A 13965-nucleotide genomic window follows, 5' to 3' on the forward strand; every position below is an offset into this window, starting at 1 on the left:
CGGTATGGCCACCTTAGCAGCCACATCAGATTAATTTTGTTTAATGCTTTTATGTTGTTGGTAAGTATGGAAGAAACCAACTAAACATAACTGCTTCATAGCGAAGGAGGCCTATAAACTTTGAGCAGAGTTGCAAGGGGACCAAAGGCGGCCATAGTCAAAAAAAGGCTTGAGAATTGCTGATCTATCTTACCTGTCAACTCACTGCACCCACAACTCCAACTACTTTTTAAGATCCCACAGGAGTGATGGAGCTGGAGACCTAGGCTGTCTCTATTATGTGAAAACTGATCAGCTTTAGTGATGTAGAGAGCAAGACCAAATGGTCCTTTATATTGTTCTAACAAGCCTGGTGAAGGTAGCTAAACAGTCTCTTTCCAAAGATGCTCAAATTTATGTCCCTTGAGCTGAAGCAAAGAGAAATATAAAGGGAAATGATGACAGTGAGAGAGAATAACCACTATAATGAGGGCAAGGCATGAAAGCTATTTGGGAGGCTGTGTGATAAAGAAACAGATAGATAGTAAGGCAGACATTATAGAGTTGGGAACTTCAAAGTTTAGCAGAAAGGGATAAAAGAAAAAGCTCCCACCGCCGAGGCAAAGTCTAAAAGGAAAGGGATGTGGAATGGGTTGTGAAATACAAAAAATATCAGAAATGTAGCTACAACCACTTGAATAATCAAAAGAGTTCCCATGGATATTGGGAGGAGTGAGTTTTCTGTATGGTGGAAAGAGAAGACAATGAAAAAGGTTGAAATTACTGAGGATAAGATGTGATTCAGTGCAGGATGCAAGGGAAGAAAACCAAGAAGAAATAGAATTGAAAAACTACGAGTGATCACGAGAGGATGATTAAGAAAAAAATGTTTTTCATTAAATGCATAAGGAATGAGTCAAAGTGAGATAGTCAGAACAGAAGTTCCCATTACAAATATGACGAAAGAGTTCTTAGGAACAAGGGCTACACATTTGACAATTCTACAGTATAATGATCAATCACAGCCAAACAGCACAATTTCATTGAGGGAAATGACATTATCAGCCCTTAACCAAGTCTCTGTCTTAACCCAGATACCAAACTCATCAGCCATTGGATGTTCATATTTGGTTGGGGGGGGGGGGGGGGGGGGGAAACCTGTTCAAAATAGAATAAACCATCTGAACCAGATGGTACCAGAGGAAAGAGTTTGGTGTGCACCACATGCAAGGAAGGAAACATTAATAGAAGGTGATGGAGGTTGACAGTTTTGCCTCCAGGACACTTGCAAGCTGGGAGGAGTGGACAGTGAATAGGTCACTGTTCATTTGGAAACAGCTACCAATGCATAGTGAGCTTTGAAGAGCAGTACAAGCAAGGCAAGGGGGAAGCCATAGGGTGATTCAAGAGGAAGCTGAGCTGGTGATAACAGCTGAAGAATAACAGTACATCTGATCTGTGCATTTAAGTGAGAAAAGGAAAAAGAAATTTAGAAGCAGAAACAAAGGATGCAGCCTACAATGGAAGGCGAAATACAGATAAATGAGCAATTACGATTGATAAGAGTAACTGAGTATTGGAGAGGAGACAAAAATGAAATTCAAAATCCAAGGTTTTTTAAAAAACAATACATCTAATGTTTTTACAACTACCTTTCATTGACTAAAACTGACAATTTCAATTGTGCTCTCACAATGTTTTCCTGTAAAACAAGGCCAGAGAAATGAACATGCTATCAAACAAGGTACCCCTGTCAATTCTTCATTTTAGTTACATTACTCTCAATCCACACACTGCATCTCTTTCACAGTTCAGCGACATGATCAAATTTGGATGCACTTGATTTTCATTTGTTCAATTTTAGCTTGATTTTCTTCACATAATTTGTTGAAACAGCATATTTATTAACAACCTGGGGCCTGTACAATGATGGAACTGTTGTGTGCCTTGTTTTACCATTGTACTAAGGGCAGATGGTAGTTAAAATGTCTAATTCAGTCATTGTCCATGATAGGCAGAACATCATGCACAAGTTGAAGGTGACAGACTCTAGATAAGACATCAAGCCTAAAAAAATTGTTCCTTAAACTGTACTACATTTAAATATTCTCGACTTATGTTCAATAAAACACTGTACAAAGTCTGCAGAAAGTAGCCACATTTGTTTTGAAGACATGATTTCCTCTCATTGATATCAGTGGTTTATAAGTTGTATTAATCAAATTTGATTTTACTCTGTTCTTTTAGCGCATGTATCTTGTAAAATATAATGAAGTGTAACAGCCTGAGTTATCCAGTTAGATAACTACAACAGTTTTTATATCTTCAGAAATGGGGAATGGATAAATATACATAATAGAAGTATGCCATTCAGCCTCTTAAGTTTGGTTCACCATTCCACAAAATTGTGGCTGATCGGATTTTAACCTGACCTCTGCATGTTTGTCTTCCTGCTGCAACCTTCCACCCCTTTGTTTGTCAAGAGCCTAACTACGTGTGCCTTCAAACTATTCAATTACATTAAATAAGTGTTGGAAAAAAAATATTACCGAACGTGTGACTTAGATGAGTAAATACATGCTTTCAAATGGTAACTACTAGTTCTGGGTTAGGGTTGTGGAGAGAGTATCCTCTCCCTGTCAAGACACCTCTGGATCTTATTTGTTCCAATTCAAGTCCCATCCCCCTCAACCTTCCAAACACAAATAGATTCAAGCCTGGCCTACTCAACATTGTATCATATGACAATCTATCCATTCAATGCATTAATCTAGAAAACATCTGAACTGTTGACAACACATTAACATACTTCAATATGTTTGGAGATTAATACTATACAAAGTACTTCAGGTCTCACCAATCTCATATATCACTGAAGAATGACCTTCCTAATTTTTAATTATATTCTCCCATTATAAATAACACTTTTCTCATAGCAGACAATGCCCAGGTTATGCATACCTGAGAACTACTCATAAGCTGATTTCTCTGCAAGACATAAATGTTAGTTTTCTACAGTAAACCATACCATAATCACTCGACACACAATCTTGATTTAATTCTTTAATTTCATGGAATAACCACCCTTACACTGCCTTTAATTAAACTAATTCAATTTAAGTTGTATCCTGTCATTAATGAACAGCATGACACATTTTATTATCACTAACTTGAAAATGCTTTAAAAATGTATGGGAGAATGCAAGTAAATTTGGATTTCTGTATGTCATAACCCAGGAAGCACCTGCACTTACAGACCAGGCTCTTGTGAATCAAACACAAGGACCACCCAGTCACCCCACTGGCCTCCGTGTCCAACATATCCTTCTCCACCTCCTATGTGATCCCACCACCATATACATCTGTATTTCCCTCTCTGTCTTCTGCTGGGACTGCTCCCTCCATGACTCCCTCTTCCACTCCTCCCTCCCCACCAATCGTCCCCTTGGCACCTACCCTGTCACTGCAGGAGATACTCCATTTGTGCCCACGCATCCTCCCTCACCACCATTTGGGGCCCCACTCGGTCCTTCCAAGTGGAGAAGCACTTCACTTGTGAATCAGCAGTGGTCATCTACTACATCTGATGTTCCTGTTGTGGCCTCCTCTACAGACTTGGAGATCGTTTTGTTGAGCACCTCGGCTCTGTCCGCCACAATAGTGGATCTCCCAGTTGTCATCCATTTCAATTTCCTATCCCATTCCCTTGCTAACATGTCTCTCCATAGTCTCGTGCACTGCCTGACTGAGACTACCTGCAAATTGGAGGAACTACACCTCATCTTCCATCTGAGCCCCCTCCAAATGAATAGCATTAATATCAACTTTTCCAATTTCCATTAAAACTCACCTCATCTTCATCCCCCGTCTCCTTCTCTCTAGTTCTGTCTGTCTCCCTCTTCCCTTTTCCCTCTGACTCCTTTCTCAGAGCCAAAATTGATTCTCACCTTTTATATCAATTGACACCTTTTGTTTGATGGTCTGAATGCGTCTCCCTCCCATTTTTCCCCCTTTCTCTCCAAGTCTTTATTCAGACGCCTGCTTGCTTTTTGCTTATATCTTGAAGAAGGACTTAGGCCCGAATCGTCAGTAATATATCTTTACCCCCTATGGACGCTGCGAGACTGGCGGAGTTCCCACTACAATCACAGCGTCTACAGACACCCGTGTTTCACTCAACCCACATCTCGGAGCGCTGCAAATATTCATCTTGTAGATTATACCATTTTTTTAAGCTGCGACCAAAATGCACCATTTCAACCCTCTTGCCAGATCTTTGTCCACTTCATCAGATACTATTATTCATGTCATCCTCAAACTTTACTTTCTGACCATATTGATTGTGGAGAAAAACAAACTTCAAACAAAACCTGTTTTTGAAATTATTGCTCACAAATGGACCATAAACTGGAAATTTGCCCTAAAGTTGAGCCCATGGAGTTTACAGAAGATATATCATTGCATTTCCCCAAACCAAATTCTAAGAATTATGCATTTTCTATATGGGGATAGAGTTCAACTTCATCAAGCAGTTCATCCTGGGATACAACTCACAAAAAGATCAGGTTTTATGAATGTTATTATAGATTTTGCTTTGCATTTCACATTGGAATTTAAAACTAGTAAACCACGCAGGACATCAAACAATGACAAGAGATTCAAAATGCAACTGTAGCTTCCCAACTCTTCAAAAAAAAACAAAGACTCTTCTGTTGTCCTGAGTCACAGGAGTGAGTTGCACAACTGACATCACACGAATGGCCAGAGTTTATATTATCAGCACCATACAACTGTTCTCAAACATGCAAGAGACGTAATCTTAAAGTGTAATCTCCACACGGCCAGCCTTTTGACAGCTGCCTCTTTTCAATGACACTCACCATGGGCCTGTTACACTGTTCTAAAATCATCATCTCATGTTCTCTTATTGCACCTGTCTTCCCACTCACCTTGTCTTTCTCCCTGGCCTCAGTCCATTTACACTCACAATCACCCTCACTCTCTTGCTTGCTGTTCCATCATCCTGTCTCCCGGTAACTCCAACTATCTCCTCTGTCAGTCTCCCATTCCTTCTGTCCATCTTATCCTCCTGTCTTTGACCATCTTTATCCAGTCTCCCCCTCTCCAATCTTTTCCCCTCTCCATCTGTTTCTCCTTTCCCATTCACTCCCCTTGTTCCCCATCTCCCTACATCAGATTCCACTTCACCTCCTACCTTCCCTGCTCTCCCTTTTCATTCCCCATCTCTTTCCAAACCATTGTCTCTCCAACCTGCCATCCATCCTGGCCCATCCAGCCACTTCCCTTCCCTTCCCTTGCACTGCTTCCCATGCATTCTCCTCTGCTCCCAACCTCACTCTCCCTCATCCTGATTTTCTTTCATTCTCCCACTGCCTCCATTCCTACCCAACAATCCCAATTCTCCCTCCTCTCCTCCAAATTGCCTTGCTTCCCCTCCCTCCTTCCAACTCTCTTCAACTCTACTATCAAAATGCCCCATGCCACCCCCTGCATCCTTTCCATGTTCTTCTCAGTCTTGCCCTTCCACCCCTCCCTCAAATCTCCTCATTCCTCCCCCACACCTCCTCATACCCTGCTGGCCAATCTATCAAACCCAGTCAGCTCCTTCCCATTTCCTCCCACCACCTTCTCTAATTTTTCCTCTCCTCCCCCCCCCCTCCGCACTCTCCCTCCCTCCCCCCCTCCCCTCTCCCCCCTCCCCTCTCCCCCCTCCCCTCTCCCCCCTCCCCCCTCCCCTCTCCCCCCTCCCCCCCTCTCCCCCCTCCCCCCCTCTCCCCCCTCCCCCCCTCTCCCCCCTCCCCCTCCTCCACCGCACTCTCTCCCTTCTCCTCCTCCCTCCCTCTCTCTCCCCCCTCCCCTCCCTCCCTCTCTCTCCCCCCTCTCCTCCTCCGCACTCTCTCCCCTCCCTCCTTCCTCACTTTCTTTATATCTCTCCTTCCTTCCCTCCTCCCTTCGCTCTCCGCGCCAAGTTTGTTGGGTTACCTTTTGGTCCACGATGGAACAGGCCATTTCCCGGACATGTGCGAGGGAGAAGTCGCTGCCGTCGAGGATGACGGGCTCCCTGCTCAGGCCAATCTGGATGTGGAAAGGGATGCCCTGGCCGGAGAGCCGCGGCGCTCCCGGGGTTGGCGACGGGGGCGAGCCGGGACTCGGCGGCCGCACAGCAGGGGCCGCGTTCATCAGCCCGTCCCGTACGAGCGGCCACCAGACGCTCGTCTTCTCTCGTTGAACTTTATCCCGCACTCTGCGGCCGGCCAAGAACACGGAAGATGGCGACACGGGGGGGCTGGTCTGGGTGAGAAGCAGACAGGAAACGGGTGTGGGAGAGGGTGCCGAGCCCCCGGGCGAAGACCCGAGCACCGGGCAGCGGACACTGGCGGCGCCCCGTCGCTTTCTCCTGCTTTCCTTGAGTGTTCGCAGAGGACGGAGGTGAATTCCGCCCTCCCCTTCACTTTCTCTCTCTCTCCCCCTCCCCCGGTCTCCTTCTCCTGAACTATCGGACTTTGAAAGCGGGGGGCGGGGGTGTTCCTCTTTCTCTGTGATGTCTTCGTGTTCCCTCCACCTTCCTTTCACCTTCGGTTAAGTTCTATACCTGTCTCTATCTGTCCGGCTCTCTGACTCTCCATCTCCGCTTCTCCCTTTTAGACTCAATCTCTCTCTCTCCCTCTGTTTTTCACTCCCTCCCTCAAGTTCACACTCTCAGTTTCTCTCTCCTCTCAATGTTTCACTCCCTCTCTCGATTTCTCTCTCTCTCAAGTTCTCTCAATTTCACACTCAGTTTCTCCCTCTCTCAATGTTTCACTCCCTCCTTCAATTTCTCTCAATGTTTCACTCCCTCTCTCGATTTCTCTCTCTCTCAAGTTCTCTCAATTTCATACTCTGTTTCTCCCTCTCTCAATGTTTCACTCCCTCCTTCAATTTCTCTCAATGTTTCACTCCCTCTCTCAATTTCTCTCTCTCTCTCAAGTTCTCTCAATTTCACACGCTCTCTCCATTTTCTCACTATCGCTCTCTCCGTCTCTCACTTCTGGGGACAATCAGATTGGAGGGCGAACAGTTCGGGCTCAGAACAGCCTGGGCATCAGATCTTTGTCACTAGGACGGGCGGGGATCGGTAATGACGGGAGCTCCCCCTCTTAATGATCGCTTTTTCACAGTGTGCCCCTTTTAGCATTGCAAATCTAGGGGCAGGGCTGGGCAAGGCTATAATCAGCCTTGCTCGCCTGCATGCTGTCAACTTGTCACTCGGAGACCACTGTCGAAGGCAGTTCCTCCCCTTCTACTTTAATTGAAAAGAATAATTATCTCAATTGTTTCTCTTTTATTACATTCCCGAATGATTTTATTAAGAAATAAAAGCTCCCACCCAATGTATCTTGGAAAACTTAAATCCAGACACTGAAGTGTGTGAATGACTGCTCCACTCCTGCAGCAAATGCTCGGTGTGTTTGCTGTCGGGGCGGTTTGTGGGACAGGGCATGATTGATTTCAGCCGGACAGCCTCTGCCTCGGTGTCCAAATCGGTGACTTGGATCTGGTGAATTGCAGGCGGTCTCGGCAAGTTCGGCGTTATCAGACTGGCGCCGACCACACCAGAAAATCGTCTCACTTGCGGTCGCTGTCAGAGTTTCGCCAGGTGTAACTTCTAGGAACTTTTGGGGTTTTTTTTTGTCGAAAAACGCGAACTTGGCGTGTTTCCGTCATCAGTCTTAAATTTAAAAGTGAGCGAAATTTCTAATGTCCCTTTATCTTGACGCCAGCTTAATTAAAATAAATGGGACACCCTGTGTCACCCGTGGATGCCACGGCCGCGCTCTCTCACCTCAAACCATCTCGGCTTCCGACTTTCCAGCCTTGAGTGGCTGTTCCTAGCTCTGTTCCTTTCCACAACAATGGTAATGTTCAGCCAAGCATGGACATTAAGGGCTGTAGTTAAACAATAGTGAAGCACATAAAAGGATGTTCTGATTTTGGCTTTTATTTTATTTTGAGTCCACAATACCAGCATATTGCAAATAATATGGGCAATGTGCCAAATTCAACCGATTAGGTTTCTGAAATCAAGGGATCTATTACAAAGTGCGAACATAATGCGATCGTTTTCGAATCAGGTTCCAGACCAAGTCCTTCCCATTGACAATTATTAGACCTGTTTCCTCCTCAAAACAAATGGACTTCTGTTAATTTGCTGTATGTAATGAAATAATAGGAAGTTCAAGTGAAATTAAATGGCAGTATTTCCAGTATCGGTTCAGGTTTTCTGCTCTGTTGCCCTTGGGTTCCAGCGTTCAGTGCGCACCGATCCCACCGCCTAAGATTCAGGCGCCCTGGGTAAAAGGTCTGAGGCTTCACTCTCTTCCAGTCCTTACTTTCCCGAATTTAAACTTGCCCTTTAAAGGTGGTCGTGTCGCCTTTTTGAATAGACTGATGAAGGGTACTTTCATAGTTGGTGTGGGTGTGGATCTCCTGTAATTAAATTCAGATATTTCCCTATGAATATAAATTCAGACGTGAACTAATTTCTGTTGATTGTGTCACCAAGAGTGAACTTATCCATGGATATATTGCAGAAGAATTTAAATCAAATAATTACAGAATGTTTGGATTTGCACCATTTGGGGATGGGAATTCACCTAAAGCATACAATCATTATGCCACAGAACTACAGCCAGATTTGGTGACAACATGTGAATTGGTCAAAATTGATAACGAGCCAAGGAGAGGCAACTGCTGGGAACCTTAACTACTCAACAATCCTCTCCCATTCCATTGTGCACTTGGCTATTTCACTAGAAACTGCTGAAAAGCAAATCCAGTGACAACTTAAGGACTTTAGTGACATCTTACTGTGCATTGCTATACTTTGACATTTATGCCATTGAGGTCCTTCCAAGTGTAGAGGCAATGAGGTTGATTGGCATGTTTGGGTATAAGGCCTGAGCTGCAGTTTTAGGTACATCTAAACTAATCAGGAAAAGGGAAAAAGAAAGAAGCGGAGAGAAGGAAATAGAGAAAGAAATACAATGGAAAACTTAAGGGATGAAAGCGATTGGATTCAGCCAGTGAAAGTAAAAATTAGTGAAAATTGTAACACAGCTTGTTCCAGAATTCCTGTATAATTCATTGAGAAAGGCATAATTCTGTAGGTGGGTGGGTTGTCAACCTATCCATCATGATCAGAAACAGTGAAATTCCCTGGAGGCTCATTACTACATTCCATTCTTGTGCACATAGAAATTGCAATTGCTAGACATTTTTTAATCTTTTAATTCATCTCTGCTGTCTTTGTGATCATAATATACATTCATTCTCCATTTTAGCCAGTGTATAAGAGTTGTTGCGCAATTTCTGCAGTTCTGAGGGGATGCTGTTAGGACCATAGAACTCCACAGCACAGAAACCAGCCTTTGTCACATCTAGACTGTGCTGCATAGTCCAATGACTTGCACCCAGACCATAGCCCTCCATACTCCTCCCATCCTTGAAACTAACCAAATTTTTCTTAAATGTCAAAATTAAGCTCACATTCACACTTCTGCTGGCTGCTTGTCCCATTCACTCACCACTCTCTGTATGAAAAGTTCCCCCTTATGTTCCCTTTAAACTTTTCACCTTTCACCCCTAACTACGTCCTCTAGTTCTTGTCTTCGTCACCTCAGTGGAAAAGGATAATGTGCAAACTGCAGATTTTGCCAAAGTAAAGCACAAGGAGCTTGGTGATTTGGACTTTTGGATGATTTGTGAAGTGTTCAGTCAACTTTTGTGTCCTTCTACCAAGATGACAAGTTTTTTTTTTGCATTTTGAGCAGTCATGAGTAAATGATTCCTGGGAATCAGATGGAGAGAGAGAGACAATACTTGCATATGCAAGCATTAGGAGGCTGAGCTCCCACATTTGAGAAGATGGGCCTTGCCCTCAATACTCTTCTACCAACCTAATCCACAGCCCTGTACTGTCATTGAACAATAAAGGTCTAAGATGAGACTGAAAAAAAAGTACTTCCATATCTCAGGAGTCACGTCTCAGCAAAGACTGGACAGTAGTGATTCTTGCAATCCTAGGTACTCCTGAGAATAGGATTACCTACAGGAGGAACCATAAAGCATTAGAAAGAAACCACCAATTCAACATCCACAAACAGAAGAAACAATCCAATGACCATATCCTCTCCCAGATCAACATCCCCAAAAATTGACACCCAAATTTCAGTCAGTTGGTCACATTTAGACAGGTCACATTGATTTTATGGGTGACACCAGAATTTCATGGCAGACATTCAGTTCAATTTCCATCAGAGGAAAAGAATACCAGGAAAACAGAGAAGAAAAAGCACGAAAGGTGGATACGGCATCTCAACTATTGAGGATGTGGTGTCCTTGGCTCTGGACCCAAGGTAACAGAGCAAGAACAATAGTTTGAATGGTTTTCCAGAAGTCATCATCTAATAATTTTTTTGAATTAATACCTGATGATAGCTATTAATCTCGATCAATTATTTTGCAATCATTCAGGAAAAATTTTAACCTTTACCACACTGATAAGCAGACAAGCAATTTTATCGAAATGAAAAGATGATTCTTCATCTACCCATACAGAGTGGTTACATGATGTAATGTCCTTTTAATGGCTTGGAGAAAATTAGATACAACATCAAAGATAGAAAGTTTCAATTTGTAACGATGTGGGGCCCATTCATAGAATATTATCATGACTGGAAGAATTACAAATTTTGAATATTCCAAAGATTCTCTGTCTGATTTCTGGAGGTCTCCATCCAATCCATAATTTCCCTTTTCTTTCACAAAGGTTACCTTCATTAGACGGTGTGAGTAGATTAGATTTAGTTTTTAAGTTTTCTTTCTTTTTTTTTCAATTTTTATTTGGATTAATTTGGCAAAAATATGTATAACCTGGTTATCATAGATTAATTCAATGACTTGTTTCTCATGTGGATTAAGGAACTGCAGTTCCATCCATTTTTTTTTGTGCTTGTATGTTTATGAGATGACTTGTTAAGCGTTTTCCTTAAATTTTGTACGTAACTTTACATGTTAAACTCAATAAAAATAGTTTAAAAATAAAAGGAAATTGTGAGAGGTTTCCAGCAGCTAAGAGCTTTGGAAACCATGGTCAATGTTTTCCTCATAACCATACAACATTTGTTACATGTTGTGTATCCCAAAATTTTGTTTGAAAAACTACATCTAATTTGCATTACAATGAGTCTCTCTTCTGAGTGATAAAGCAGTGATGTGTTCTGAAAACGATTGCCTTCCGACAGGGATGTAAATGATAAGGCAGTCATAATCAAAGTAGCCAAGTGAAAGAGAACAGGCATGATTCATTAAAATCTAAAGAGAGAGAGAAACAACTTCACTGCGCCATTTGTGCACTTCCAAATCCGAATGTAATATTTCGGATAGAAGGCACATTTTATGGGAATAATGGGTCAGGCCACATAGTTGTGACAGCAGTAATAGTCCTTGTGACACACACAGTTGTTCAACAGGTAAGGAAGAATTTAGCTTTTGACAAAGTGCTTCCAAGTCAGCCTTGTGTACTAGGATGAAATCCTGTGCAGCGTCAGAGGCTTCTCTGATGTAACATCATGCAATATATCTACAATGGAATGAGCTTCATATGGAGCTGCTTTCCTTTTCATGTGGGTATTAGTTAAATCCAGCAATTTCACTGTCATTAAATCATTTGGGGAGACTGCCCTGGCAAGAGGACACTTTTCTCACTTCTGACAAAGCTAGTCTTACAAGAATATGCAGAAATTAGCAACATAACATTTTTTAATCTTCAAATTACAAATGAATAAATCCACTGAGGTATCAAATTGCTACCACTACATTTGAGCAACTTCTGAGTCATCTGAATTCCTACTTACACTTGTCACAATGAAGACCTGACAGTAATTTTAATTCTTAAAACATGTCCTCTGATACTAATACTGAATCTTTAGTAGAGTAACCTATAGAAGATGTAGTATCCTTATTGTGCAGCACTGAAAATGTAGAGGAAGCAGTCTTAAATCCTGACTGGAAATTTCCTTAGAAATGGTCTTTCTGAGAAAGTAAATAGATTTTTTTGTGTGTCTAAACATAGATTCTGCCATTTTTCTAGTAAAGTTAAAATTCATTTTGTGAGAGCACTCCGGGGAATCTTTTAATCTTGGATGTAAAAAGTTTAGTGCCATTTTCATTTATTATATTTTCTCTCAGTTTAAAAATATAAACGAGTTGCATCCCTTTCGGTGTCTTCAAGATTTTTTTGGATCTTTTAGTTTCCATAAGGGAAACTTAATGTCATCTGGATTTACCAAACCCTAAAGTAAATTGTTAGAAATATGAATGCATTCGCTAAGGAGGAGAGGACTTTGGATACATTTGCAGTCACAACATTGGTAACTTTGTGAAATATAATTTCCAGCATTTCTGTTTGAGATACCAAACTTGCATTTTACCAAGCAATACATTTTCCTTCCACTTTTTTTCCATTCTGAATTTAGAAAATTAATAATACCACCATTGATCTCTTTTATATGCTTTTCCAGAGCCAGTGGAAAGTATCACATTTTACATTAAATAAAAATAAATGTAGCCATATTCAAAATACAGGAGTCCCCGGGTTACGAACGAGATCCATTCCTACATCTGTCTTTAAGTTGAATTTGTAGGTAAGTCAGAACAGGTACAGACGGTTCTTATTTAGCGTCAGTTAGTCAAATGTTTGTCTTAGTGTATATTTTACCTTTCAATGCATATAAAACTGCTGGACTTAATTTCTTGAAGCAGGATTCAAGGGAGGTTCGTAAAGAGTTTTTTTTTCATCATAAATGGCCTTTTATCAGCTGAGGCTCTAGGTAACTGTACAGTAAACATTGGTGAACCTCTCTGTATTAGGATCTTGCTCCTCTAACTTTACCATCTCTGCTTCAACAAGATGAAAGGCTTCAGCTAACTCTTTCATCAAAAACCTTTTTCAGTTCTGGAGTTTTTAAGTCCCAGTCATCTTCCTCAAATGCTATCATCTGCTGCTCTAGTTGTGTAAGGTCTTCATTGGTCAGTTCTTTGGCTTGGGAGTTGAGTACGACATCATTTTCACAGATGTCTAACTGCAGTTGATTACCAATATCAACCACAGCTTGCCTGGCTTCTAAGCAAAGCATAAGTGAATTGGAGGCACAATTTGTTCCACACTCCTTTTATATTTGAAATCAACAATATTTTTGATGGCATCACATCCTCTTGGGTAGCTCTGACTGCTTATGAGAAGGTCTGCCATAAATAATAACCTTAAAGGAAGCTGAAATTCCATGATCCATTGGCTAAAGTGGTGATGTGGTGTTGGGGGTGAAAATACAACCTTTTCATTGGGGTGAAGGTTATCTAAAGTGCTTGGATGTCCAAATGTGTGGTCAAGCACAAGGAGAAACTTGAAAGGAATTTTCTTGACCAAGCAGTTATGTTCAACAGTAGGGACAAAATGGTTCAAAAACCAATCTTCAAAGAAAGCAATTGTAACCCAAGCCTTTGCATTCGCCTCCCATATAATGGGAAAAGATGCCTTAATGATAGGGTGAGGTGCCCTCAGGTTTAGGAAGTAATACACAAGAAAAGGCTTGAGTTTGAGATCCCCGAATGCATTACCCCAAATCAATAATGTTAGCCTATCCTTCGATGCCTTATACCCTGGTGCACTTTTTTTCCTCTTTGGAAATAGACGTCTTTTCAGGCATTTTTTTTTTCCAAAATCAGCCAGTCTTTTCTACAGTAAATATTTGGTCTGGCAAATAACCTTCCTCTTCCACAATTTTTTTCAGCATTTCAGTAAAATCACTCGCAGCACTTAAATCGGCCCTCACTGCTTCACCTTGCCCATTAATATTATGTAAATTTGCCCTCACTTTGAAACGATTGAACCAACCCCGACTGGTAACAAATTCTTCATCACAATCA

General features: G+C 41.8%; 1 protein-coding gene across 3 annotated transcripts in view; it reads right to left on the minus strand.

Moving 5' to 3' along the window:
- The window catches only part of prkd1 (protein kinase D1), a 265779-nt gene extending 259028 nt beyond the window's left edge, over nucleotides 1–6751 (minus strand). The window contains exon 1 of one of the 3 annotated variants that reach the window (XR_011351249.1): nucleotides 5983–6751. Coding sequence is in view for 2 of the 3 variants with exons in the window: in XM_069916697.1 (XP_069772798.1) it covers nucleotides 5983–6180 (198 nt within the window). In the remaining variant the exon portion in view is untranslated. The remainder of the gene's footprint in view (nucleotides 1–5982) is intronic. The other 2 variants (XM_069916697.1, XM_069916698.1) reach the window with 2 other exon arrangements.
- Nucleotides 6752–13965: the final 7214 nt, after the last annotated feature.

Source organism: Narcine bancroftii, chromosome 2 (assembly GCF_036971445.1).
Source record: "Narcine bancroftii isolate sNarBan1 chromosome 2, sNarBan1.hap1, whole genome shotgun sequence".
Classification (NCBI taxonomy): domain Eukaryota; kingdom Metazoa; phylum Chordata; class Chondrichthyes; order Torpediniformes; family Narcinidae; genus Narcine; species Narcine bancroftii.